Source organism: Sciurus vulgaris (genome assembly GCF_902686455.1).
Source record: "Sciurus vulgaris genome assembly, chromosome: 5".
NCBI lineage: Eukaryota > Metazoa > Chordata > Mammalia > Rodentia > Sciuridae > Sciurus > Sciurus vulgaris.
This window is the reverse complement of record NC_136465.1, coordinates 53,004,952-53,032,411: the sequence shown is the minus strand read 5'-3', so window position 1 is coordinate 53,032,411 and position 27,460 is coordinate 53,004,952. Positions and strand designations below refer to the sequence as shown.

The 27,460-nt window shown below is 36.3% G+C and overlaps 1 protein-coding gene across 3 annotated transcripts in view; it reads right to left on the bottom strand.

Annotated features, from left to right (window-relative positions):
* ZMAT4 (zinc finger matrin-type 4) overlaps positions 1-27,460 on the bottom strand; it is a 451,010-nt gene that overhangs the window by 191,294 nt on the left and 232,256 nt on the right. For all 3 annotated transcript variants that reach the window (XM_079142182.1, XM_079142183.1, XM_079142184.1), the window contains exon 5: positions 25,583-25,810. In XM_079142182.1, the coding sequence (XP_078998308.1) occupies positions 25,583-25,810 (228 nt within the window). The remainder of the gene's footprint in view (positions 1-25,582; positions 25,811-27,460) is intronic.

The window sequence follows — 27,460 nt, the reverse complement described above, 5'->3', positions numbered from 1 at the left end:
AAACAAAGATAACATGTTTATAATAGCAGAAGATAGGGGCAGAGTATATTAAAATACTTTGTACTATCTTCATACTTTTTCTGTTAATCTAGAATTATTCTAAAAATAAAATGCTTATTTAAAAAAGTAAACATGAAATTAGGGTAGAAATGGAAGCCACAAGTTACCAAGTTAAAAAAGAACCTAAGTTCCCTAAGCAAACAGTATTTGATGAGAGAAAGAACTATAACATAAGGAAACCATTTAAAGAAGCTTTGATGGATCAGAGAGAAGAATGCAAAGAGTCAAAATAACACACAGGAAATTTATGTCCATTGAGTAAGAGCCTTCATTTGGAAAAATGCCTGCATGTTTGGGTAAGAAAGTATTAGGAGGAAAGAAACTTGACATCCAGCTATATTGTTGCTTGAGGAAAATAGCCCAGAGTTTGGAGGTATGGAGCACCTGAGGATACAGGTGCTTGAAGGAAATGCCAGATTGAAGTATAATTGGAATGCTTCATCTTTGGCAGTATGATTTCCAACACTGAGCAGAGGTTCATACATGGGAGATGAGAAAAGCACATTTGAGTGACAATGCATGTAGACTGTATGTTCACAATCAAATGTAATTAAAAATCAATAGCATAAAAAATTGAGAAGTTCCTGAATCTGTGGAAATTAAACCATACACACTTAAACAGTAAATGGGACAAAGAAGACATCAAAATGGACAATGGATAATACATTTAAGTGAATGAAAGCAAAAATACTACATATCAAAACTAATGAAATGCAACAAAAGCAGTACTTGGAGAAAAATGTATAATGTATAGCTATACACACAAACATTGAAAAACTTAAAAAATATCTCAAATCAATAACCCACACTTTCATCCTAGAAACTAGATAAAGAAGATCAAAATAAACCCAAAGAAAGCAGAACGGAGAAAACAGTAAACACTGGATTGGAAATAAATGAAACAGAGTATAGAAAAACAATAAAGAACATCAACAAAATCACCAAAAGTTGGTTCTCTAAAAAGATCTGAAATTGATAAAACATCAGCTATGTTGAACAAGAAAAAGACGGTAACTCAAAAATTGCTGAAGTGAGTAATGAAAGAGAAGCATCACTAATAACCTTCCAGAAATAAAAAAATTAGAAGTGAATACTATGATAACTATATGCCCACAAATAAGATAATCTAGCTAAAATAGATGAATTCATACAAAAAAACCCCTTGATTTTAAAAAGTATATGAATGGACATATAACAAGATATCGAACTACTAAAAAGAATAAAAATTTCCACCCAAAGACTGTCAAAGACCAGATGACTTTGTTGGCAAATTCTACTATTTTAAGAATTAACAACAGTTATTCACAAACCCTTCCTGAAAACAGAGGAGAAAGAGGCACTTTCAATTCACAGTATGAACCTCAGTTATGTAAGTGAGGCAAAGATGGCATCTACATACGGGTGGGAAGTTCTCTCCTTCTTCATAACAGCCTGAGACCTGCTAACTAAAAGTCTGTCAGAAGCAAATTCAAATATTACACAAGCAATTGTTTAAATGAAGCCCAAGTAAGAGATATTTTTTTGGCTAGGTAGTGCCAGCTTGTTTGGAATACCCCATAAAGCTGTATTCGGCATCTGCTAGCCACAGATTGGAATAAATCCTGTATTTTTGGTAAACCCAAGTCACTACTACCTTCAGAGCTCCCTGACTAAAAGCCTCCCAGCCATCCTACTGAGTAGCATCACGTATGCAACTCGAGCTCCCTCTCTGACCTTTCCCTACATCAGGAGTTCCCTTGACTTTCTCCTCTTCAGGTCAGTAGTCCCCACTGGATGGTCTCATACTATGAAGGACTTCCCTTGCAAACAAAGCAATCAAAGCATCCACTCAACAATGTTCATGTCGGCTACTGTTACCTGTGGTCATATCTTTTTCCTTATTTACCTAAATATTTCAAATTCACCCCCATATTACTCTGAGACCAAAATAAGAGAAAGTCATCTCATGAAAAGAAAACTATAGAACAATATCCTAATGGTACAGGGCTTTGTTGGGCTGGTAAAATATTCTGAAACTGATTGTGTTCATGATTGCACAACTTGGGAATATACTAAAATCACTGAATTGTACTCTTTAAAATGGTAAATTTTATGGTGTGTGAATTACATCCCTTTTTTTAAAAAAAAAGGCATAAAGAATCATAAATTTTAAAGAAAGTTCGGAAGAACCTTTTATACTCGTATACATATTTATCATTTTTGGTGATTTTCATACATTCTTGAAGATCTGATTTTCTATCTGGTATTTCTGGATAGCCTGAAGTACTTCTTTTAGCACTTTCTAGTACTGCAAATCTGCTGGCAGCAAATTCTTTTGTTTTTGTTTATTTGAAATATCTTGATTACACCTTTATTCATGAAGAATATTTTCACTGGTTGACAAGTTTGCTTGGTTTCTTTGTTTTTGTTTTTCTTACCCTCTTCCTAACTTTGAAGAGTTCCAGCACTTTGAAGAGTTCCATTCATTTCTGGATATATTTACTTTTTTACTTTATGAGAAATTGGCTATAAATCATATTGTTACTACACTTGCTATAATGTGGTATTTTTCTCTGGCTGCTTGCAGAATTTATTGTCTCTTTCTCTCTCTGGTCTTCAGTATTTGGACTGTGATATACCTGATAATTATAGGTAAGGTTTTCTTTATATTTATCCTATTTAGGACTCATGAACTTCTCGAACATGTAAATCAGTTTCTTTCACATATAGTAGACTTTTTGACATTTTCCCCAACACTACTGTTTGGATATTTTTAGAATACTTTTTCGATTTGTTCTTAAGATTAGTCAATTTCTGTTGATCTAATTTTCAAGTTGACTATTTTTTTGTGTGTCAAATCAAGTTCTTGTTAGAAATCCTTCCAGTGAATTTTTTGTTTTGAATATTCAAAGCCAGCCTCAGCAAAATTGAGGTGCTAAGCAACTCAGTGAGACCCTGTCTCTAAATAAAATACATCCCTGAGTTCAATCCCTGTACAAAAAAAAAAATTATGTGGACATAATGGTTTGTGTTATATTCCTTCCAGTGTTGATTTTTTTTTTTTTTTTAAGGCAGGTGCAGAACTCAAACTCTAACCTCTTTCTCCTACAGTATGTGCAGTGGGGTGCAGGAGACAACAGCTCAGATTTTTGCTCAGTACTTAGCCTGAGCTGACCTGTTTGGAGTTGGTCTTGTGGATGAATTATTCAGATATCAGGGACAGGGGTGGGCAGAGTGAACATAACACATTTGAGGTTTCTCCTCTATGACTTTCTCCTCTCTTGAAGTTTCCCTTCACTTTCCATTGCAATGGGTCCTCCAGAAGTCTCTCCTCTGGTTCTTTCTCTTGGTTCTTAGCTGAGTTTAAGTAAGTCAGATTGGTGCTGACTAGGGTTAATCCTGAGAGGGAAAAAGAGTCATAAAAGTTGGGTAAAGCTCAATGTTGCTTCACAGGTGTTCACTTTCCTCCAGATTTGGCCTGTTTTTGATTGTTCTTCCTTGCCTTCAAGAAGATGATTTTATATGTTCTCCAGAGTCTACAGATACTGTCAGTTGGAGGTTGTTCTAATAGGGGTTATTCCACTATCAGTGGAATTAAATTCTCATGATTGAATTGGAGCAATGATGAATTCCATTCATATAGTAATCACATGTAGAGAAAAATGAGTGAAAATTAGGAACAACACATAAGACCAACAATCCTATGAGGGTACGATACACATGCATTGCAGAAACAATGACCACTGACACCACTGAAGATTTTTTATGTCTGAGGGCTGAAAATAGGAAACTTATAGATGAACACTTAAAATTGAGAGTTATGGAACAGAAAGGAGATGAAGTCAGGAGTTAAGGTTGAGCATACACTGATCATTGGGTATCAAAGGCCAATCTCGGCCATGAGGGGAGTAAGTTAAGATTACTTTAGAATTCCTTGTGTTTTTTGATTATGTCTGCAAGTTCACATAGTTTATCCACACTCAAGCAAATAGTAATAAAAGTTTTTTTTTTTTCTATGATCACATACATGTCTTCAGACTTTACACTGCCCCTGGACTATAAAAACCCATGAATAGTCAAAAACAATAGTGAGGGGACAAAATAAACCTCTTTCTTAGGAGCCCAGGGTAGAACTAGTTGATTAAAACTGGACTTGGGCAACCTTTAGCATATTCTGGATGAACAACTATTCATAACCCAAGCACATGACAATAAATTAATCCTCTGTTGTCCAGAATAAACTAGATGGAAAATGATGCCAGAAGGTAGTTCTAGATAACTTAACCCCAATATCTTCATTTTACAAAAAGGAAACTGAAACCCAGAAAGAAGAGGTGACTTATTAAAGATCTCACAGCTACTCAGTGACAGAGACAGGACTCAGGTTGATGGTTTACGACTGAGTCCACTACATGGAACACAACCGCTTTCAGTCGGACTTTTGAAAGCATAGCTACCCTAAGAAGGGTTTATACTGAGAGATAGATGCCTTTCTTTCATATATAACTGCAAAAGAAATCAAGGCTCTTATTTATAAAACCGCAATACTTGATAACTCATTTCAACTCATTTAACAGTTTGCCAGCTGGTAGCTGTGAAAAGCTAAGCCACCACTTGACTGGTCCATTAGCTATTTCAGTATGTGTGTATCATTATCTGCCATACTTTATAAAAATAGACTCCAAATTCAAGTTATTGCATATTTTTGTTCATAATTCAGGTCTTAAAACCACTTCTTAGATAATGTAGACATCATACTCACCTTCCAAATTAAAATTAAAAAATCTGTTTTAGTAAATAACAATTCTATTGACAGCACACCAGCAGCCTCCATAGTTCTAAAGAAATCCTCAGTTATACTGCTGTGTATTTTTAAGTTAAAGTGGATTTTCCCAGATCTTAGGAGAAATTTTCCCATCTCTTACAATAAAGACATAAGAATCATTTAGAAATTTGGAAATGTCCTTTAAATGAGACTAAAATACTTTTTTTGCCTACTAGCTTAGAAGCTTCCTGAAGGCAAAGACCATGACATTTCATTATTGGATCCCTGACATTGAGTATAGTGTCAAAAACATAATCATTTAACAAGTATTTGTTAAATGGCCAATGGATGGATATATGAAGATGTCTGTTTCAAGTGACTCCATTATGATAAAACACCTATAGGATTGGATTTGTCATAGGAATCACAATGCTGTACACATCTTGAAGAGAGGTAGAATAACCTTCTTTATATACTAGGACAATGTCATCATTATTTTCCAGAGTTTATCACAATACCTGCTACATGGTAGGTAATATTTAAATATAGGTAAAAATAATATAGTAAAGAACTATCTTCTTCTGTGAAGTGCCTGCTCATTTCCTTAGCTCACTAATTGATTGGGTTATTTGCATTCTTGGTACAAAGTTTTTTGAGTTCTTTATAGAGTCTAGAGATTAGTGCTCTAACTAAAGTGTGTGTGGCAGATTTTCTCCCACTCTGTAGGCTCTCTCTTCACATTGTTGATTGTTTCCTTTGCTGAGAAAAAGCTTTTTAGTTTGAATCTATCCCAGCTATTGATTCCTGCTTTTATTTCTTGTGCTTTGGGAGTCATGTTAAGGAAGTCTGGTCCTAAGCCAACATGATGAAGATTTGGACCTACCTTTTTCTTCTATTAGGTGCAGGGTCTGTGGTCTAATTCCTAGGCCCTTGATCCATTTTGAGTTGAGATTTGTGCAGGGTGAGAGATAAGGTTTTAGTTTCATTTTGCTGCATATAGATTTCCAGTTTTCCCAGCACCATTTGTTGAAGACCATATCTTTTCTCCATTGTATATTTTTTGGCACCTTTGTCTAGTATGAGAAAACTGTATTTATGTCAGTTTGTCTCTGTGTCCTCTATTCTGTACCATTGATCTACCTGTCTATTTTGGTGCCAATACCATGCCATTTTTGTTACTATTGCTCTGTAGTATAGGGGAAGTTCTGGTATTGTGATACCACCTGCTTCGCTCTTCCTTCTAAGGATTGCTTTGGCTATTCTGGGTCTTCTATTTTTCCAAATGAATTTCATGATTGTTTTCTCTGTTTCTATAACATATGTCATTGGAATTTTAATTGGAATTGCATTGAATTTGTATAGCACTTTTGTTTGTAGCAGACACTTCACAGAAGATCTAAAAGCAATCAACAGATATAAGAAAAAATGCTCAACATCTCTAGTAATAAGAGAAACACAAATGAAAACTACCTTAAGATTCCATCTCACTCTAATTAGAATGGTGATTATCAATAATACAAGCGGGGGGATTCAAGATGGCGGACTAGAGGGTGGCTGCATTTCGTGTTGCTCCAGGACTCAGGACTCAAGAAGAGGAGATATTGAGAGACTTGGGACCAACTCAAAGCAGCCGGGTGAGTCTCTCCCATTGGGGAGGCGTCCCGGACGGGGCGGTAGCCCCGAACGCAGGGATCTTTGTGAAGTAGAGCTGCCCCGCGAGACACCCCTCCCCCTGCTGGAGCAGTGAACTCGGACAACTGGGAGCATCGGAGAGGTGGCTGCTCAGCACAGCGCTTGGACTCGGCGCAACCCACCCGGGCTCTGGGAGGCTGCCCAAAGGAGAGGGTGCGCGGTGAGCTGTTTGGACTGAAAGGGACCACCCCTGAACACAGGGGGCTGCCCAAAGGAGAAGGAGAAATACGGGCTCGGCACGTCACTTGGATTTGGAGCAGCTGCGCCAGGGCTCCGGGCGGCTATCCGGTGGAGCAGTGTGGTGAGTGGTTTGGACTCAGAGCATCCGCTCCTGAACATAGGGAGGTTGTCTGGAGGAGGAGGAGGAGCGTGGCGGGGTGCTTGGGCTCGAAGTGACTGCACCAGGGCTACGGGTGGCAGTCGGGACGAGGAGGTGCACAGTGAGTTCCTGGGACTCGTGACAAATGCACCAGATCTCTGGGTGACTGCCTGGTGGAGAAGGAGGTGCTTGGTGGGTCACTTGGACTTAGAGTGACCGCACAGAACACCAGGTGGCTGCCAGAGGAAAAGGCGTGTGGCGGGTCACTGGGACTCGGAGCGACTGTAAGGGGCTCCAGGTGGCTGCTCAGAGGAGGGGCCGCATAGCCAGGCGATTAAGTGCAGAGCTGGGTCCCAGGGCCTAGGTGGCTTCTTGGTGGAAGAGCCAAATAGACAAACTGAGGGGCGGAGCGAAGGCTCCAGGACTGCAGGCAGCTTTCTCTGAGGAGGGGCAGCCTAAGGAGATTCGTCTGCGAAGGGCAAGGCTTCCAGGCCCAGGAGGTAGGACCGGGTCCCTGGGAACATTGCAGAAGAAGGCTGCCCAGCCCATGCGATAGTTGTGAATTGAACGGAACCTCTAGGAGGGGAACTGACCAGTGAGACCTCCCCACCGGGTGAGTCCTCCCTGCTGGGTGAGGTTCTCCCAAAAGGACTATAAAACCAGAGACACAGGCCCAAACTGGCCTTGCATCAGCCCACATCCTACTTCCCCTTTGGATGACCATTCGTCAGCAAGTGAAGGTACCTCTGCCCACTAGCAGGGAATATACCCCACCAGAAGGCCACCACCCCTAGGGAGTCAGCTTCCTTGTGGAGCACCGCATTATCAACTTCCTCCAAGACTTCAGGCTACTGAAGGCTAAGAGGGGATGTACTAAAAATCTTCAGGGATATTATAAGTCAATAGAGGAAATCTGCAATATCACAGCGGTCAACTGATACCTGAACAATATGAGAAAACAAGGAAAGAAAATGCTGCAAACAAATCTAGATGTTACATCAATGAAACCCAACGACAGCATGGCAGAAGAAATGACAGAAAAGGAGTTCAGAATGTACATAATTAAAATGATCAGGGAAGCAAATGACGAGATGCAAGAGCAAATGCAGGCACTGAATGATCGCACCAATCGACAGTTAAAAGGGCAAATACAGGAAGCAAAAGATCATTTCAATTAAGAGTTAGAGATATTGAAAAAAAAACAAACAGAAATCCTTGAAATGAAGGAAACAATAAACCAAATTAAGAACTCCATAGAAAGCATAACCAATAGGATGGAACCCCTGGAAGACAGAACCTCAGATATGGAAGACAAAATATTTAACCTTGAAAACAAAGTGGACCAAACAGAGAAGATGGTAAGAAATCATGAACAGAATCTCCAAGAACTATGGGATATCATGAAAAGGCCAAATTTCAGAATTATTGGGATTGAGGAAGGCTTAGAGAAACAGACCAAAGGAATGAACAATCTATTCAATGAAATAGTATCAGAAAATTTCCCAAATCTGAAGAATGAAATGGATGATCAAGTACAAGAGGCTTATAGGACTCCAAATATACAAAATTACAACAGACCCACACTAAGGCACATTATAATGAAAATACCTAACATACAAAATAAAGACAGAATAATAAAGGCCGCAAGAGAGAGGAATCAAATTACATTCAGGGGGAAACCAATAAGGATATCAGCAGATTTTTCAATCCAGACCCTAAAAGCTAGAAGGGCCTGGAACAACATTTTGCAAGCCCTGAAAGAAAATGGACACCAACCAAGAATCTTATACCCAGCAAAACTTACCTTCAAATTTGATGATGAAATAAAATCCTTCCATGATAAACAAAAGCTAAAAGAATTTACAAAAAGAAAGCAAGCATTACAGAACATTCTCAGCAAAATATTCCATAAGGAAGAGATGAAAAACAAAGAAGCAAATCAGCAATGGGAGGAACTATCCTAAAGGAATTGTCAAATAAAGGAAGAACCAAGTCGTGTCAAAATAAATAAATAAATAAGTAAAATGAACCAAATGACTGGGAATACTAATCATATCTCAATAATAACCCTGAATATTAAGGGCCTGAACTCATCAATCAAAAGACATAGACTGGCAGATTGGATCAAAAAGAAAGATCCAACAATATGTTGCCGGTAAGAGACTCACCTCATAGAAAGAGATACCCATAGACTAAAGGTGAAAGGATGGGGAAAAACATACCATGCACATGGACTCAGCAAAAAAGCTGGGGTATCCATCCTCATTTCAGATAATGTGGACTTCAAGTCAAAGTTAGTCAGAAGGGACAAAGAAGGACATTACATATTGCTTAAGGGAACCATAAATCAGCAAGACATAACAATCATTAACATCTATGCCCCAAACAGTGGCTCATCCATGTATGTCAAACAAATCCTTCTCAATTTCAGAAACCAAATAGACCATAACACAATAATACTAGGTGATTTTAACACACCTCTCTCACCACTGGACAGATCTTCCAAACAAAAATTGAACAAAGAAACCATAGATCTCAATAACAGAATCAATAATTTAGACTTAACGGACATTTATAGAATATACCATCCAACCAAAAGCGAATACACTTTCTTCTCAGCAGCACATGGATTCTTCTCTAAAATAGACCATATATTATGCCACAAAGGTAATGTAAGCAAATACAAGAAGATAGAGACACTACCTTGTATTCTATCAGATCATAATGGATTGAAATTAGAAATAAATGAAAGAGTAAAAAACAGAAGCTACTCCAACACCTGGAGATTAAACAATATGCTATTATATGATGAATGGATAACAGAAGATACTAGGAAGGAAATTAAAAAATTCTTAGAGGTAAATGAGAACAAAGAAACATCATATCAAAATCTTTGGCACACTATGAAAGCAGTACTTAGAGGAAAATTTATTTCATGGAGCGCATTCAATAAAAGAAGTAAAAATCAACAAATAAACGACCTAACACTACAGCTCAAAGCCCTAGAAAAAGAAGAACAGACCAACACCAAAAGTACAAGACAGGAAATAAACTCAGAGCTGAAATCAAAGAAATTGAAACAAAAGAAACAATACAAAAAATTGACAAAATAAATAGCTGGTTCTTTGAAAAAACAAACAAAATTGATAAACCCTTAGCCACTCTAACAAAGAGAAGACGAGAGAAAACCCAAATCACTAAAATTCGGAATGAACAAGAAAATATCACAACAGACACGACTGAAATACAAAACATAATTAGAAGCTATTTTGAAAATCTATATTCCAACAAAATAGAAAATTTCGAAGACATCAACAGGTTTCTAGAGACATATGAATTGCCTAAATTGAACGAGGAGGACATTCACAATTTAAATAGAACAATTTCAAGTAATGAAGTAGAAGAGGTCATCAAAAGCCTACCAACAAAGAAAAGTCCAGGACCAGATGGGTTCTCAGCTAAGTTCTACAAAACCTTTAAAGAGGAGCTCATTCCAATACTTCTCAAAGTATTCCATGAAATAGAAGAGGAGGGAACCCTCCCAAAATCATTCAATGAAGCCAATATTACCCTGATACCCAAACCAGACAGAGACAAATCGAGGAAAGGAAATTTCAGACCGATATCATTAATGAACATTGACGCAAAAATTCTCAACAAAATTTTAGCAAATCGCATACAAAAATATATTAAAAAGATAGTGCACCACAATCAAGTGGGTTTTATCCCAGGGATGCAAGGTTGGTTCAACATCAGGAAATCAATAAATGTAATTCACCATATCAATAGACTTAAAGTCAAGAATCACATGATTATTTCAATAGATGTAGAAAAAGCATTTGATAAAATACAGCACCTCATCATGCTCAAAACACTAGGAAAAATAGGGATCGTGGGAACATTCCTTAACATTATAAAGGCCATCTATGCTAAGCCCATGGCTAATATCATTCTAAATGGTGAAAAACTGAAAGCAGTCCCCCTAAAAACTGGAACAAGACAGGGATGCCCTGTTTCACCACTCCGATTCAATATCGTTCTTGAGACTCTAGCCAGAGCAATTAGACAGACCAAGGAAATTAAAGGAATACGAATAGGAAAAGAAGAACTCAAACTATCCCTATTTGCGGATGATATGATTATATACTTAGAGGAACCAGGAAATTCCACCAGAAAACTTTGAGAACTCATAAGTGAATTCAGTAAAGTAGCAGGTTACAAGATCAATGCTCATAAATCCAATGCATTTTTATACATAAGTGATGAATCCTCAGAAAGAAAAATTATGAAAACTACCCCATTCACGATAGCATCGAAAAAAATAAAAGTCTTGGGAATCAATCTCAAAAAGGAGGTGAAAGACCTCTACAATGAGAACTACAGAACAGTGAAGAAAGAAATTAAAGAAAACCTTAGAAGATGGAAATATCTCCCATGTTCTTGGATAGGCAGAATTAATATTGTCAAAATGGCCATACTACCAAAAGTGCTATACAGATTCAATGCAATTCCAATTAAAATCCCAATGATGGACCTTACAGAAATAGAGCAAGCAATCATGAAATTCATCTGGAAGAATAAGAAACCCAGAATAGCTAAAGCAATCCTTCGCAGGAAAAATGAAGCAGGGGGTACTGCAATATCCGAACTTCAACTTTATTACAAAGCAATAGTAACAAAGACGGCATGGTATTGGTACCAAAATAGACAGGTAGATCAATGGTACAGAATAGAGGACACGGATACAAACCCAAATAAATACAACTTTCTAATACTAGACAAAGGTGCCAAAAATATGCAATGGAGAAAAGATAGCCTCTTCAACAAATGGTGTTGGAAGAATTGGAAATCCATATGCAACAGAATGAAACTAAATCCATATCTCTCACCCTGCACAAAACTCAACTCAAAATGGATTAAGGACCTTGGAATCAGACCAGAGACTCTGCAGATTATAGAAGAAAAAGTAGGTCCCGATCTTCAACATGTCGGCCTAGGACCAGACTTCCTCAACAGGACTCCCATAGCACAAGAAATAAAAGCAAGAATCAATAACTGGGATAGATTCAAACTAAAAAGCTTTCTCTCAGCAAAGGAAACTATCAGTAATGTGAAGAGAGAGCCTACAGAGTGGGAGAATATCTTTGCCAATCATACTTCAGATAGAGCGCTAATCTCCAGAATCTATAAAGAACTCAAAAAACTCTACACCAAGAATACAAATAATCCAATCAACAAATGGGCTAAGGAAATGAACAGACACTTCACAGAAGAAGATGTACTAGCAATCAGCAAACATATGAAAAAATGTTCAACATCTCTAGTAATAAGAGAAATGCAAATCAAAACCACCCTAAGATTCCATCTCACCCCAATTAGAATAGCGATTATCAAAAATACAAGCAACAGGTGTTGGCGAGGATGTGGGGAGAAAGGTACACTCATACATTGCTGGTGGGGCTGCAAATTAGTGCAGCCACCCTGGAAAGCAGTGTGGAGATTCCTTAGAAACTTGGAATGGAACCACCATTTGACCCAGTTATCCCACTCCTTGGTCTATACCCAAAGGACTTAAAATCAGCATACTACAGAGATACAGCCACATCAATGTTCATAGCTGCTCAATTCATAATAGCCAGATTGTGGAACCAACCTAGATGTCCTTCAATTGATGAATGGATAAAGAAACTGTGGTATATATATACAATGGAATATTACTCAGCCATAAAGAATGATAAAATTATGGCATTTGCAGGCAAATGGATGAAATTGGAGACCATCATGCTAAGTGAGATAAGCCAATCTCAAAAAACTAAAGGACGAATGATCTGGCTGATAAGTGGATGATGACACATAAGGGGGACGGTGGGGGGAGTTAGTGTTAGGGTTAGGGTTAGAGTTAGGGAGGGGGACAAGAATGGAGGAAGAAAGGACTGTTTAGAGATAAAAGAAGGGTGGGAGGGGTGGGGGAAGGGAAAAAATAATAGAATGAATTAAACAACATTACCATATGTAAATTTATGATTATACAAATGGTATGTCTTTAACCCATGTACAAACAGACAAACAACATGTATTCCATTTGTTTACAATAAAAAAAATAAGTAAAATAAAAATAATAATAAAAAAAAAGAATACAAGCAACAATTGGTGTTATCGAGGATGTGAGGGAAAAGGTACACTCATCCATTGGTGGTGGGGTTGCCATCCATTGGTGTAGCCACTCTGGAAAGCACTGTGGAGATTTCTTAGAAAACTTGGAATGAAACCACCATTTGACCCAGCTATCCCACTTCTTGACCTATACCCAAAGGACTTAAAGTCAGCATACTACAGTGGTGCAGCCACATCAATGTTCATAGCTGCTCAATTCACAATAGCTAGATTGTGGAACCAACCTAGATGCCCTTCAACAGATGAATGGATATAGAAACTGTGGTATATATAAACACAATGAGATATTACTCAGTCATAAAGAATAAAATTATGGCATTTGCAGGTAAATGGATGCAGTTGGAGTATATCATGCTTAGTGAGATAAACAATCCCAAAAAACAAAGGCCAAATGATCTCTCTGATGAGCGGATGATAATACATAATGGCAGCATGGGAGGGAGGCAAGAATGGAGGAAGGATGGTTTGTATAGAGGAAAAAGAGGGGTGGGGTGGGGATGGGGGGAAGGAAAAATAACAGAATGAGAAAAACATCATTACCCTATGTACATGTATGTTACACAAATGGTGTGACTCTACTTCATGTACCACCAGAGAGTGAAAGTTGTACCCCATTTGTGTACAATGAATCTAAATAAATTTAAAAAAAATAAAAATAATAATAAAATAAAATACTAAACAATATTATCAGACCTTTAACTAGCCTAAAAAATGTGAAATGATCTAAATAAATAAAATCATAAGAGAAAGGGAAGATATTACAACTGATGTTGAAGAAATATAAAGCATTAAGAGACTGCTGTGAACAACAAATTGGACAATCTAGAAGAAAATACATTTCTAAAATAATTTAATCTATCAATACGAAAAAATGTAGAAATCAGAAATCTGGCCACTAAGAAAGATATAGAATCAATATTCAGTCCCCCATCAAGAAAATCCAAGGACCCTTTAGCTTCAAAGATGTATTTTAGTATAAAAAATTTGAAGAAGAATAAAATATTTGGAAATACAAGCATGTCTCATATTTTCTCTATGTTTCTGAGCACTTACTGGTCTCCTTTAAAAAATTAAAATTTGAGTACTTGATTGACTATCAAAATAGAAGAAATACTAATAAGTTTCATCCATCCAATTATATATAATCATCCTCCAGATAACATGAATTACATATATATATATGCAGAACAAAAACATTGTGTAATTATGTAAAAAAACTATGTCAATAGATACGTTTTAATTTGAATAAATCTGACAGTTGGTTTTGTACTTCAAATCTCAGTTCACAATCAACATTTTAGAATCCCATCTACCAAAGAAAATTAGGTCCATCTGTAGTAGCTTTAACAACAAGTAATTTAAGATTAATCTCTTGCATGATGTTAGTTATAATTTTAGAAACAAACAAAATACTTACTCATTTGTTAAAACACCAGTTTTTCCTGATTGTGCATCTTTTCAAAAGCATCCCTTATTTTGTCAAAGGAATGCATGCCACCAATAAAGCCCACAGCTACTTAGGAGCCAGAATAATGAATACATCTTTCCATAACCTTATGAAAACACTGTGCTGAGCTCCTGCAAAATAATATCCTAGCTCTTGAGCTTAAACTAAGTAATAGAAACCTTCAGTCAACACCAATGAAGGGCTTGAGAGCAATAATAAATTGTTTAACAGCTTCACATGGTGCTCTTACCTTTGTCAGTGTAGCCAAAATTGGCAACTAAAGAACAGTGAAGTGACTTGGATTTGGGTGGATGCATTTTGTTTTTGTTTTTTTCCTTTACTTAGGCAACATATCACAGCAGAGGATAGTGATTCCCTCTATCAGATTAATGACTACTTCGAATGTAGTACTCCCTCTGAAATTAGAAACCCAAGTAGTCTCCAATTCCCTCTTTAATGCATTTGGACATGATGCATACATGGAGATAGCTGTGCATAAATGATTCCATTTAAAAATCCAAGCTTTTTTTTTTTTTGAACCTAGTCAGTGATGATGAAGAGTTCACCAAGCTTTTTTAGACAGCGTTCCATTTATTAGCATCATTAATAACAATAATAGGCAAGAACCTGTCCCAGCTGAAGAAAGAATTGCCCTACAGGATGTAAATAGACTACTGTGAATGTTCATCAGCTAGATTTCTTGCTGGATTCAAAATTGAACAGAAATTTAAGTTATTACTCATATTATTCATTAAATTTATATTTTTCCTATTAGTGTTCCCAAGGCCTTGCCAAGGTGTCTTTGAGAATTCTAATGCTCTGGCTCATTTTCATTTAGCTGAGGGGGAGAACATACTAAATTGTGCACAGAGCAATATATCTTTCCTCCTCCCTTTAGTCCCCTTCAGGCCGCAACAGGTTTATGCATTGATTCGATCTGGTTTCCTGGCCTTCAGAATCTCCCCAATCCAATCCATTACTGCCAAGCAATCCTCCTAAAGCACAGATGAGGCCAGTCATCTCCCTATTCAAAAAAATGTCAATGACTGTCAGACAGTGAGCTTTGCCTGACTTGCAAGGCTAGTTGTACTTTGGTTCTTATCTGCCTTACTCACACTTCACCGAGTCTCCCACCTCACCTGCCTTGATTTTTAATTTTTCCCTTCCTACCTCTCCATACCTTTTTGCTGACTGCTGCTCCACGAAACCTTGTCATGGGGAACATGTCCCAGTTGGAAGTAATTTTTTTTTATATTCTTATTCCCAAAAGTATTGTGTTTGGAGAGCTCCTTTTCTTTCAAATTTTGTGTTATATTTATTTCAATAAGTACAATCGTCTCATTTTTCATGCCAGATTTTAAATCCATTTAGATTAGAATATGAGTCACAGACAATTCAATATTCCCTTATAATATCAAGCTCAGCAACTTTTATATAATAGGAGCTTGGCATCTTTGAATGAATGAATGAATGAACGAATGAATGAATAAGAGAAATTATCTCTTTTGTATAATACCATTTTCCTACCTCATTTCCATCCCAAGAGTATGACAGGAACATGAGCCATTTAAGCAGTTTAATTATCTAACCCAAAATGTGGGCTCTGAAGATCAGAGTGAGTCTACATGCAACAGCTGAGGTGTCAAAACACATTAAAAATAATAATGCAAAAATAACCAGGTGTAATATAAGCTGAGTATTTTTTCTGGCACCTCTTCCCCTACCATTCAATTTAGAATTGTGTTCTATAATTATCATATCCGTTTAAAGGTCTTATTTTCTGCTGATTCTTAACTAGATCAAATACATACAGCTTTCAGGGACTGAAAATATTAGTATAAGGAAGAAATTAATGCTTTTGTTGTGATTGATTAAAGGTAATAAAAGTGCACCTTCATTGACACAGTATTTTTGTCAAGCATTTAACACTGAGAAATGCATAATCATCTGCTTGAGAGTCATAATTCTGACTGCACCAGAGAAATTAAGTAATGTGGACTATAGTCTTTCAGTTGTGAAGTTGGGGAGACTAAGAACTACCACCAACAATGTATTATTTTGAATATTTTGGTGATATAGAGTAAGACATGGACCCTCCCCACAATAAACTTTAGACAAAAATAATATTGGGTTCAATAGAGCATGACGCATAAGAAAAGATGCCCAGGATTCACACTCCAGAAGAAGACTCTGAGGGCAACCAGGATGTGGCAGGAGAGGTTGAAAGTAAATCATCAGCCAATTTGTCTACCAAATCTTGTTGAATTTACATTTGCATTCATCAGCTTTCTGTTATTATAACAAGTATACAAGAAAATCAATTTATAAGGAGAAAAGGTTTATTCTGGCTCATCAATCTGTGACTAGATGGCCCTGTTGCTTTGAGCCTAAGGGTGGGACAGTGTGATGTGAGCACATGACAGAGCACAGCCATTTAGTTCATGGTCAGCAAGCAAAAAAGCAAAGGAGTCCACACCCCGCTTCAAGGCAATGCACTCAATGACCTGAAGACCTCCCATTAGGCCTCATCTCTTGAAGGCTTCCACCACCTTCTAATAGCACCAAGCTGGGGAATAAGCCTTCATGCAAAAGCCTTTGGGGAACATTGCAAATCCAAACTATAGTAACATTCAACTTATTTCTCATTTTGTTCTCTTTATTGGTCTATATCTGCCTTCTAATTCAGCCCCCTCCTTGTCTGCAGAGACTTATCTCAAAAAGACATATCAGCAGGTGAACTGAATTTCCTACCAAAAATCTTTGAGTAGGAAAGATTTTTCCTTCATTGCCATTGCCTTCAGCTTAAGTAGAAGTATTCTTCTCCCACTATGACCTTACTCCTTATTTCTCTAGTCTCTTCTGTTATTCCCAAACATAGCTGTAAGATCCAGCCATACCACAAGGCCCCTCACAGGGCCATGTTCTCCTCTGCTTCCATGTCTTCACAGACCCTGTCTGCTCCCTGCCAATCCCATCCCTCCAGCATAACCACCTGACTTGGATACCTTTTAATTGTCTTTCAAAGCTCTCCTGATGCCTCTGAATATCCAACCCAGAAGTTCCACTTCTTCATCCCACTGACACCTTTACATCTCCCTTTTTCAGTATTATGGCTCTTACCCACTTGGACAAAAATTCTTAATCGATCAACAGAGTGCCCTGCTTGATATGAAAACTATCTAACATTCAGTTAGATGGTTATCAGGTCCATTTTTTTTTCTGTAAATAAACTGACCCTGAGTGCACCTAATGTATTCCCTTTCAACATTGTTGCTGTTCTGCAGGAGCCAAGATGCTCTTCCTGAACCTGTTTTCTTCCTCAGCTCCATGATTATCATGGAATTTCTGTTCTCTACCAATTGCCCACTGCCAACAGTTCTTACAGAAACCTGCATCATGTTCTTCTCATCCTCCAATACCAAAGGAACTTCAAGTTTTTGCATTAGCCCTGCCAACCATGAATGAATTCTAGACCTCTTGCCAGAAATGTTTGCTATCATGCAAATCTGCTAGTGGTTTGGCAAATGTGGCCTTACACAAAGAAAGAAGGTAACAGTTGTATTCACTGAAATTACACAAGCAGGACCCATTCTTGGACAGAAGAAAGAGCAGGTGACTGAAATAGAAATGAACCAATCTCTTAAAGATAAAATTGTGAAGCATTTGCGTTTACAAGTATGCTGATAAGCAAACACCTCTGTGCACATGGAAGAAAATCAAAACTTCTTACAATGACCTGTTAGAACCTACAAAATGCAAACCAATCAATCCCCAGCTTCAGTTTTTACATCTCTCAGCTCCAGATGCCCTGTTTGCCATTAACCCTCAAATACATCTCATTCTTTCCCCATACAGGGCCCTGTGAATGAGCTGGTACCTCTACTTCAAATTGCAGTTCAACCTCTCAATGTCTCTGACAGGCTGTCACTAACTATTCTATTTAAAGGAACCTACCTCTCATCTCATTATTTATCCTGTTACTCTTATTTCTTTCCCTTTATCTCTATCACAGGCTCAAAATGTTTATTTCCTCTCATCTCCTCTGGTTCGGTATAGCATCTTCAGCACTTTGTGCCTGGCATATGTAAGAGTTCAGTAAATATTAGTAGAATGAATGGAGAAACATTCAGATGGGAAATATGCCTTTGCTCTACCAATTCCAGGCCTAATATCCATTTGGCAAGGCCCCTGCCTTGGGCAATGGATTTCAGAGAAATTGGGGATATATTCTGTTGGCTTAGTTCTCATGAGAATGGGCAGAAAAAAAAAGCTTTTGGATTTTAGCTAAAATAATTAATCTTTTGACTCCATTTGTTTATTATCTGTGTGAATTCCCCTTGTGGATGAGATGTTTTTCACCTCAAAGTCCACAAGGATGTGGGAACATAGTGCTTGCACACGGGTCAGTTGACCACCTGCATTCTGACTGATGGTGATGATTTTAAGTGTCTCCATACTCTCTAATAGACTTTTCTTTTCTTTTTAAAAGAGGCTTAGTTTAATTCTCCTCCCCCACTCCTTGGATACAGCAGAACTTAGTGACTCAGTTCTAAATAAGAAGAAAATGGAAGTGATGCTCTGTGACCTTCAAGCATCATTAAAAAGGACAGGTTCCACTGGATGCTCTGGAGAGCTTGCTCTGTGGGACACCTTCCACCACAGCATGAGCATATTCAAAACTTCTGAGAGAGGTTCATGAAGAGAAAAATAAAGGCTTCCTATCAACAAGCCAGTCATATGAGTAAAATACCTTTTCTTTCTTCATTTACTCAACTTCCTAAATTCACATGCCACTCTTTCTTTCCCTAGTATATGTTATTCAAGTTTTGACAAAGGCATAAAGCCAAATATCCCTACCATAATCAAGGTACAATTTCTCTCCTGCTGCTCCACTGTAGTCTGGCCTTCTACCTCCTGTCCAATGCCCAGCAACCACTAACCTGTTTTCCAAAATGGAATAAGCCATCTTTAAAAGCATATCTTACAGGTCAATCCAAGCCTGCAGACAACAGGAGCCCTAACTGGTAACTTTACTCTGCTGCAATATTATGAGAAACCTCAAGCCAGAATCACTCAGTCAGTCACTCCCAACTCTCTTTATGGAAACCAGGAGACACGACGCATTTCTATTTTTGTCGTAGTAAGTCACTACGTTTTGAGGTAATGGTTGTTCTGGTTGCCTTTGAAAATTTTTAATATTTTCATCTAGCATGTCTTTTTTCATTGCAACTTGGAGTAGATCTGTGGGTAACTAAAAGCAGAGGAGAGTCACAGCATTAAAGATCAAGTTGTCCACTGCCCAGGATGTGGGCCAAGGCCAAGCCAAGATTAAGTGGAATAAGACAGAGGCACCCAACTCTCTATCTTACCTGAAAGCTTGCAGCAGAAATAATTCAAAAGTGGAAATCTCACTCTTATGTTCTGCTAATTTCCAGGTAAATCTGCTTCTTCTGACTATGCATTACTTTTATGATTTGAAATCTTAGATAAGCTGCTTGTATCCCCTTGAAATTAATCCCTATTCCTAATACGGGCAGCAAATGCCTTACAGAGGGAGTTGTGAATCCCAGTGGCCTTTTCAGGAGTATGATTACTCTCCACAGAGCAAACTTAGGCCTCTCAAACTCAGGCCTCCACAAAGAGCAAATATGATTGCTCTGCACTTCTATATTCACTCCAACTGATTTGGACTCATGAATGTGGGGTAAACTCCTTTATTGAAGGTATGTATAATGCATTTTGCAAATCATTCATTTCCAGAAAACTGAGGGTCGACTTTGAGTTCAGAACAAGTTTTAAAAAATATTTAAAAGTAATAAGTCCCTCAAACTGGTTCTAAACAAGGGTTAATTGTTCAGAGTTCTAGTTAACCAATGATGAGTCACTGTCAATTGGCATACTGCAACCAGGAGTCTGAGTCTACTCCTGACTTGGAAACTGTCACTTCATATCTCTGAGCCTCAGAATCTGCTCTGTAAAAGAAGGGTAGAATTCAATGATATTTAATGTTTTTTCCAGCACTATTCATCTTGTGATTCTTGGAAGCATTATTAAATTTCCGAATGAGTTCTTTTTCTCTGTGTCTTCAGATGAGAATTACAACAGAAGAGTCTCGTTTCCCCTGAAACAATGAAATAACTGCATTTTCCATTCTGAATTGTTTAAAAGAATAAATTATAAAGATCTGTAAAATGAATATTTTATCTGCAACTAGCCATAATTTTATAACCTTAAACCACTGTTACTAAATAAGAAACTGCCTTCTAACTGTTTTATGCTGGCAGGAAGAATTTGAACTACAAAGAAAACCTTGAAAGTATTTTCTGACCATTGAAATTTATAATTTCATAATTCAATAACTCACTTTGTTTTCTACATGACATTACTTATTCAGGAGAGAAGATAGATTTTTGTTATTAAATTAAAATTTAGAAGTAGAGAGAGAAACAAATAATAAAATTGAGTCAATATCAAGTTGTTCATGTTAATAACTACGGCACTATCATTTATAATTCTTTTTTAATATATAAGAATAATTTCCTTTCTAAATTTGATCTACTAATTAAAGCAAAAAAAGAAAAAGAATAACATGGTTCTATAGTTTCCAAAGACTAGTTAATGTGAACATGACAAAAAAAAAGTGTGAATTATTTGAACTGTTAAGTTACATACAAATAATACATAGAAAGGCTGGTGTAAATTACAGGAATCAAGTTCGTGTCAGTAACAAATACATAACAATAAAATTTCAAAAAATCTAATTCATACTGAAGTTAAACAATAAAAAATACTTGAGGATAAAAAATGATGTAAAAAACACCCTGAAAACTATAAAATGTTGCTAATAGAATGTATAGAATAAAAAATGTATATAGGATGTCCCTGGATTGGAAAACTCAATATTTTGAAAAATTTACTTTCTGCCAAACTGATCTATAAATTGAATTAAATTCCATTCGATATTCTAATCAGCTTTTTATGTAGAGAGATTTGACAAGTTGATTCTAAAATTTACACAGAAATGCAAAGGATTTAAAACAGTCAAACAATTCCAATAAGATGAATATGCACTACCTCATTTCAAGACATTGGTAGTGTCAAAATAATCCATGCAGTGTGACACTGGTATACAAGACAAAGAGCCATGGAGCCAAATAAATTTTCCAGAAAAGGACTCACACAATCCATAGATTTTCAGTAAGTAATTCAAGGCAATTCAATGAAGAAAAGTGTGTATTTTCAACAAATTTTCTGTAACAACTGTGCAAATGAATAGAAGCAAAATGAATTTCAACACCCTACTTCATACCAGACACAAAAATTAAATTGATACAACTAAAACTATGACACTCCTGGAAACAACACACAAAATTATCCTGCATCATGGATGCAGGCAAAGATTGTTTCATATGTGACACAAAAAAGCACTTATTATAAAATAAAGAAACAAATTAGACCTACCTGCTTTCCATTTGTTTACTCATCAAAAGACTTATTTATGAATATCAGTGTCAGATTAGGAAAAAATATTCACCAAGTGTACATATGATTAAGGACATTTTTCCATAATATGTTAGAAACTTCTACCTACTACTCATTAATACAAAGGCAACCAGATTTTTAAAAATATATACAAAAGACATGAACAGACACTTGACAAAGGAAGACATAGAAATGACCCATAAACATGTGAAAAAGTACTTAACATCATTAGTCACTCATGAAAGGCAAATTCAATCCATGATGAAATAACCTTTCTAAACAAACCAAAATGACTAAAGTATAAAATCAAATGCAAAGACAACAACAGAAGAAAAAGTTAGTGAGGATCAAGAATTCTTATAAATTATTTTGGGAAATGCAAACAAACACAGCTAGATTTGAGTACTTTCTTATGGTTAAAAATATACAACTCAAGACCCATAAATTCTACTCCTGCATATTTACTGAGAAGTAAAACATGTTGACCAAAATAGAAATGAAAGACTTGAACATAAATATTCATGGAAGCTGTATTCAAAATAGCATCAAAACAATCCAAAAGTCATCAAGAGGTGAATGGATAAGTTGTGGGATTTCTCTTTAGTAGAATACTACTCAGTAATAAAAATACTTTGCTTTATATGCTATAAATGGATTAATTTCAAAAATAACATGCTATGCAAAAGAAGCTAGAAATATACACAAAAATATATTCTTCATGATTCCATTTATATGAAATTTCAGAATAAACTAATTGTTAGTTAAAAAAATAATCAAAGTAATCCCCTGGACCAGAGGATTGGGGTTGACTGGAAAAGGTCACATTAAATCTTTCCCATGTTATAAAAGTTACATATTTTAATATGGGTGTGAGTCACACCAAAGTTTGCATTTTCAAAACTCATAAAACTATATAGCACTTGATATTTTTTTATTATATGTAAAACATCAAAAGATTCATACATAATTTCTTATGAAAAGTATTCAATTAGGATCATTTTAGAAATAAAAGTGATTGCCATGTTAGGGCTATCAGATTTTAAGTAAGTTTTATTAACTATTTCTTTTCATTTTTGGTTTTCTATATTTTTTCATCAATTATTGTGCACCTACTATGGTGGAGGTGTTTTGAATGCTAACATCAATGAGCAGAATAGACATAAAATGCCTTCTTCAAGTTGCTGACAATCTACTTGGAAAGGAGGAAGACAGAAAACCATAATAAATAAGTAAATAATATAGTGTTTAAAAATGTGATATATGCTATGAGAGAAAGAAGGAAAATGTCTAGCCTGCCACCATCCTGGCATATCATGCTCCAGCTGCCTGATATCATTGTTTTTTAAAGTTCTGGATATGCTTGTCATTAGCATTTTTTGTCTTTATTAATAATCAATGATTCTAATGCTTTAGAATCATTCTAGAAATAAGTGTGTATGTGTGTGTTTTTAGAAGTGCTAGGTTGCCATAGTTGCTTCTTTCCTCAAGCTTTTGCAATATTTAATACTTGAATAAATATGTATCAGAATGTCACTCTTGGTGGGTAAAAGGGTTGGATTCAAGGACACTGCGTTCAATGCTAATCACATTCCATGTGCTACTGCGTCATAGTCACATTGAGTTATCAAGTCAAAGAGCAGCCTTTTTGTCTTCTGTATAAAAGACAAGCTGCTCAAATGTTGCAGAATTCAGACGCCCAAGTCATTAAGATGTGGTGGTACATAAAAGATGCAGCATGGATAATTCAAAATAGACAGGAAGAATGTGCTCTAGGAATAATTCTTCTTCAAGTCATAATATCTGGCACAAAACATAAATAAAGCCTTATTTTTCTCCTTCAGTGCCCTGCCGTGAAGGAGTCACTGAGCCAACTTGTTATCTGCCAGTAACAGCTGAGTAGGGGGTAGGCCTTCAGCTATAGAGACTTGTATATTTTTTAACAAGACATAGACTGAGACCATAAGAAATCCCCAACAAAAAGCAAAAAAATGCCAAAAACTCAAAACCACCTACAATAGATTATCTGACATAGTGAAATATTAAACCACATGTCTTTTTTCCATAGCTAGAACACAGACACAAAAATTGCTTTTAAAATTTACTCTGAATTATTGTTTTAATCATACATCTTGGAAAAAAAATGTTTTTAACTAAGTTCTATAGATGTGCTCATGATCCCCTAATAAATCTATATGGTAATAAAGAATTCTTTAAGAATAATGTATTTATTAACTGTCTATGGCTTATGCTTCCTGCTTAATTGCCCATATAGTTATGATTCTGCTCACGTGGCAAGCCTCCTCACCTGTTAAAACTCCACCTCCTCTTTCAGTTTCAGCTGAAGTCCTTTTCCTTGGTAGTCTTTCTCAAGCAACATATTTATAAGTGACCTGTCCCTCTATTCAGCTCAAGTAGCAAGATCTTGCATCCCACTTATTTAGTTAAGGATCAGACATTTCAATTCCTCTAATAATTATTCCTCTTAGAACTCCTTAGCCAGATTAAATAAGAACCATAGGTTTCACAAGCAGAGCCCAATTTAAATGCATGTTGCAGTCTCCAAATCAATTTGTAAATGTTGTCATAAAAGCTGTTATAAACAATGGTTATCTGACCAGACAATAAAGGGATGTCTGATATTTTAAATACCAAAGCTGAGGTCTGGGATCCTATGCAGAATTACTTTTCTGAAAAAACACGGTTTAAAATATAGTGTGCAGTTTTGTTCTGCTTCTGTACTGCCAACTCCAAGCTGATCAAAAAAGTTTAGGTGATCAAAGAAAGCTTAAATGATAGCTGATGTGGAAATATTCCATGAAGTCCCATAAATTGGTTATGGCTTCCTAAGGCATCCATGGGAAGTTTCCAAGTCTGCTCAGTACCTTATGAAACTCCTCACATAAACTGCAAGTGAGGTGTGGTTTCTTGTAGTCCCAAAACACCATCAGAGGTTGGGGTGAAGCAAGGAGATAATAGTTACATAGTGTCACACAGCACCATCATTTTGTCTGAATTTATAAAAGCATACAAGTTTAAAATAAGATAATACTTTTTGGCCTTTTTAGCATCTTCTTGCACACTGCTCATTTGTCAAAGCATTCACTAGAGCACATATTTAACCCACTAAGTCCCAGGTTTTCAATTCTGTGAATATTTTAATGAAATTGACACAAGTACATTAAAATAGGTTGGGAACCATAATCTAGATCTTATATATTATTATATTAATATTAAAATATAACTATTACATTACAATTATAATACCATTGTATATTATAATTACATTCACAGTAACATAAATTTTATGATATAGTACATATTAATATTATATTGTATGTACTCTAAGTTTTCACAAATGTTCCACCTCTTGGACAAAGGGACAAAATGAGTTAGGGATGAAGCAGAAGGAAAATAATCTGATTTATGGATAGGTGCCTTTGATCTGAAGGTCAAAAAAATATGGAAATAAAAATGGAAACAAAGGAGATTACAAAGATTATGCAAAAGCTAGTTCATTTTCTTTTTCTTCCATTTCTTTTGGGTGATCTTCATATTCTCCTTACTAGTCAAAGCAATAAGACAAATAAGCATTAAGGATTGTGAAAACACAATCCTTTCTTGGCAAGCCCAGATTTCTGGCAAAAGTTAGAAAAGTTGCTCTTACCTCTTAGTTCCCCCATATCCAGGGTGGTCCCAAGTTGCTCTAGTAAAGCAACCCTTGCTGCATTCTTTTTGTGTTTCTTGCCATCATAATGTTGCTGGGCCATCAGAGGGTTATTAAACCAGGCTGCACAGAGCCCACAGTATCTGTCTGAATCTCTTCTTTGATAGGGAGATGCAACCACTGGAGCAGCTTCCACTCGTGGGGGCTTGAGTGAGCTCAGGGGAGTTGCTGAGAAAGACAATAAATAGAGAAGCAGGGTCCAGGTTAGTCAATTTCTGAGCAAACCTTTACTCACTGCCCAAAGATTAGAGTCTCATGTTTACTCTAGAACTCAAAAATTCATGAGAGCTTACTGACAGCAGGACAACTTTCTTTGCCAACCTTCACTTTTGCAATGGTACACAAATGAGACTTCTTAATTGATAGAGATCAGAATTTGTGTATTTTTGTGCTGAAATATAATAGTTCTAGAGGTCATCCCTTAGGGGAAACATAGGTTTTTAAAAATAAATTTTGAAGGTAAGGAAGTAATCTTTGAGTCAAAATGAAGCCAAAACTTAAACATTGCACAGTCATGACTTGAAAGATTCTGGAAGGATAAATTGGACATCGGTGGGCTAAAAATAATGGATTTTCCTAAGTGATACAGACAGATCTTTCAGTGATGTGAATTGTACTGACTGAGGAAATCATGTTAATTTTGTCAGTTACTTCTGTTTATTAGGATAGGTTCTCAACCTATACCTGCTAAAATTGATTTTGAATGTACAGTGGTTATTTTTTTTTTCTTTTTCCAAAAGGACAAAAAAGGAAAAGAAAGAAAAAAAAAAAAAAAAAAAAAAAAAACACTATAGAGCAGATGTTGCTTGTCCAAACTGAAAAGGCGTATATCACTATTTTGAGATTGCATGGTCCCAGCTATTAATACATTTCCATTGTCAACTTACAGTTATTTTTGGACTAGAAAAAAAAAAATTTAACTTGAAGGAGTTTACTAATGGAAAGTAAAAATAACCTTATTATGCATTACAACATACAAGTTTCTGCCATCCCTCCAATGACTATGCCTCAGGTTATTGTCCTATTTCTCAGATGATTGACTTCAGAGATGCCAAGTGACTTTCTGAAGATGAGAAATCTAGTTAAAATAAAGGAAAGACTCAGAACCAAATGCTTAATTTCCAAGGCCCATGTTCCTTCCAATACCCCCAAGGACTCTTTAAATTAAATAAGTAAAGAGAGATTTTTTTTTTTCCCTAGACCTATCTATCATCTTTTTGTTTTTTGGGTTTTTTTTTTGTTTTTTATGTTTTTTTAAACACAGGATTCCAATTCATCTTAGAAAAAAGAAATTTCGGATCCAAATATTTTTGAAACAAAAACAATATTTAAATTCTCCCATGGCTCATTAGTCATATGCAATTTAGCAGCACCTTCTATGAGTTCCCTGTCTCCAAGATGGGAAATGTAGCTGACAAAACTATGAATATAAGGGTCATTGTTTCAAGGCAAAACAGAGGCCTGGGGCACCAACGATGAGTTAAGGAACCAATTAATCAACTCCCTGAGCTTTCAAATTAACTTCCATGTGTACTCTTAGATTTTAGATAAAATAACTGATACAGAAATACATACTTGCCTAATGACATTTTAATTCAAGGAATGCCAGCATCATGAGAATATCTCAGGAAGTCTTTCTCCTCTTATCCAGAGAATTCATCAGATTTGGAAGTTTTAGTTAACTCAAATTTAATGGTGTTATTTCTAAAAGGACTCTGACAAACAACATGCTTCTTAAATGCTTTATTGCTAGATTTGCTTATATATAACAATAGAGAAAGAACACACAAATGTGTGCTATACATCCCACCAAGGGTC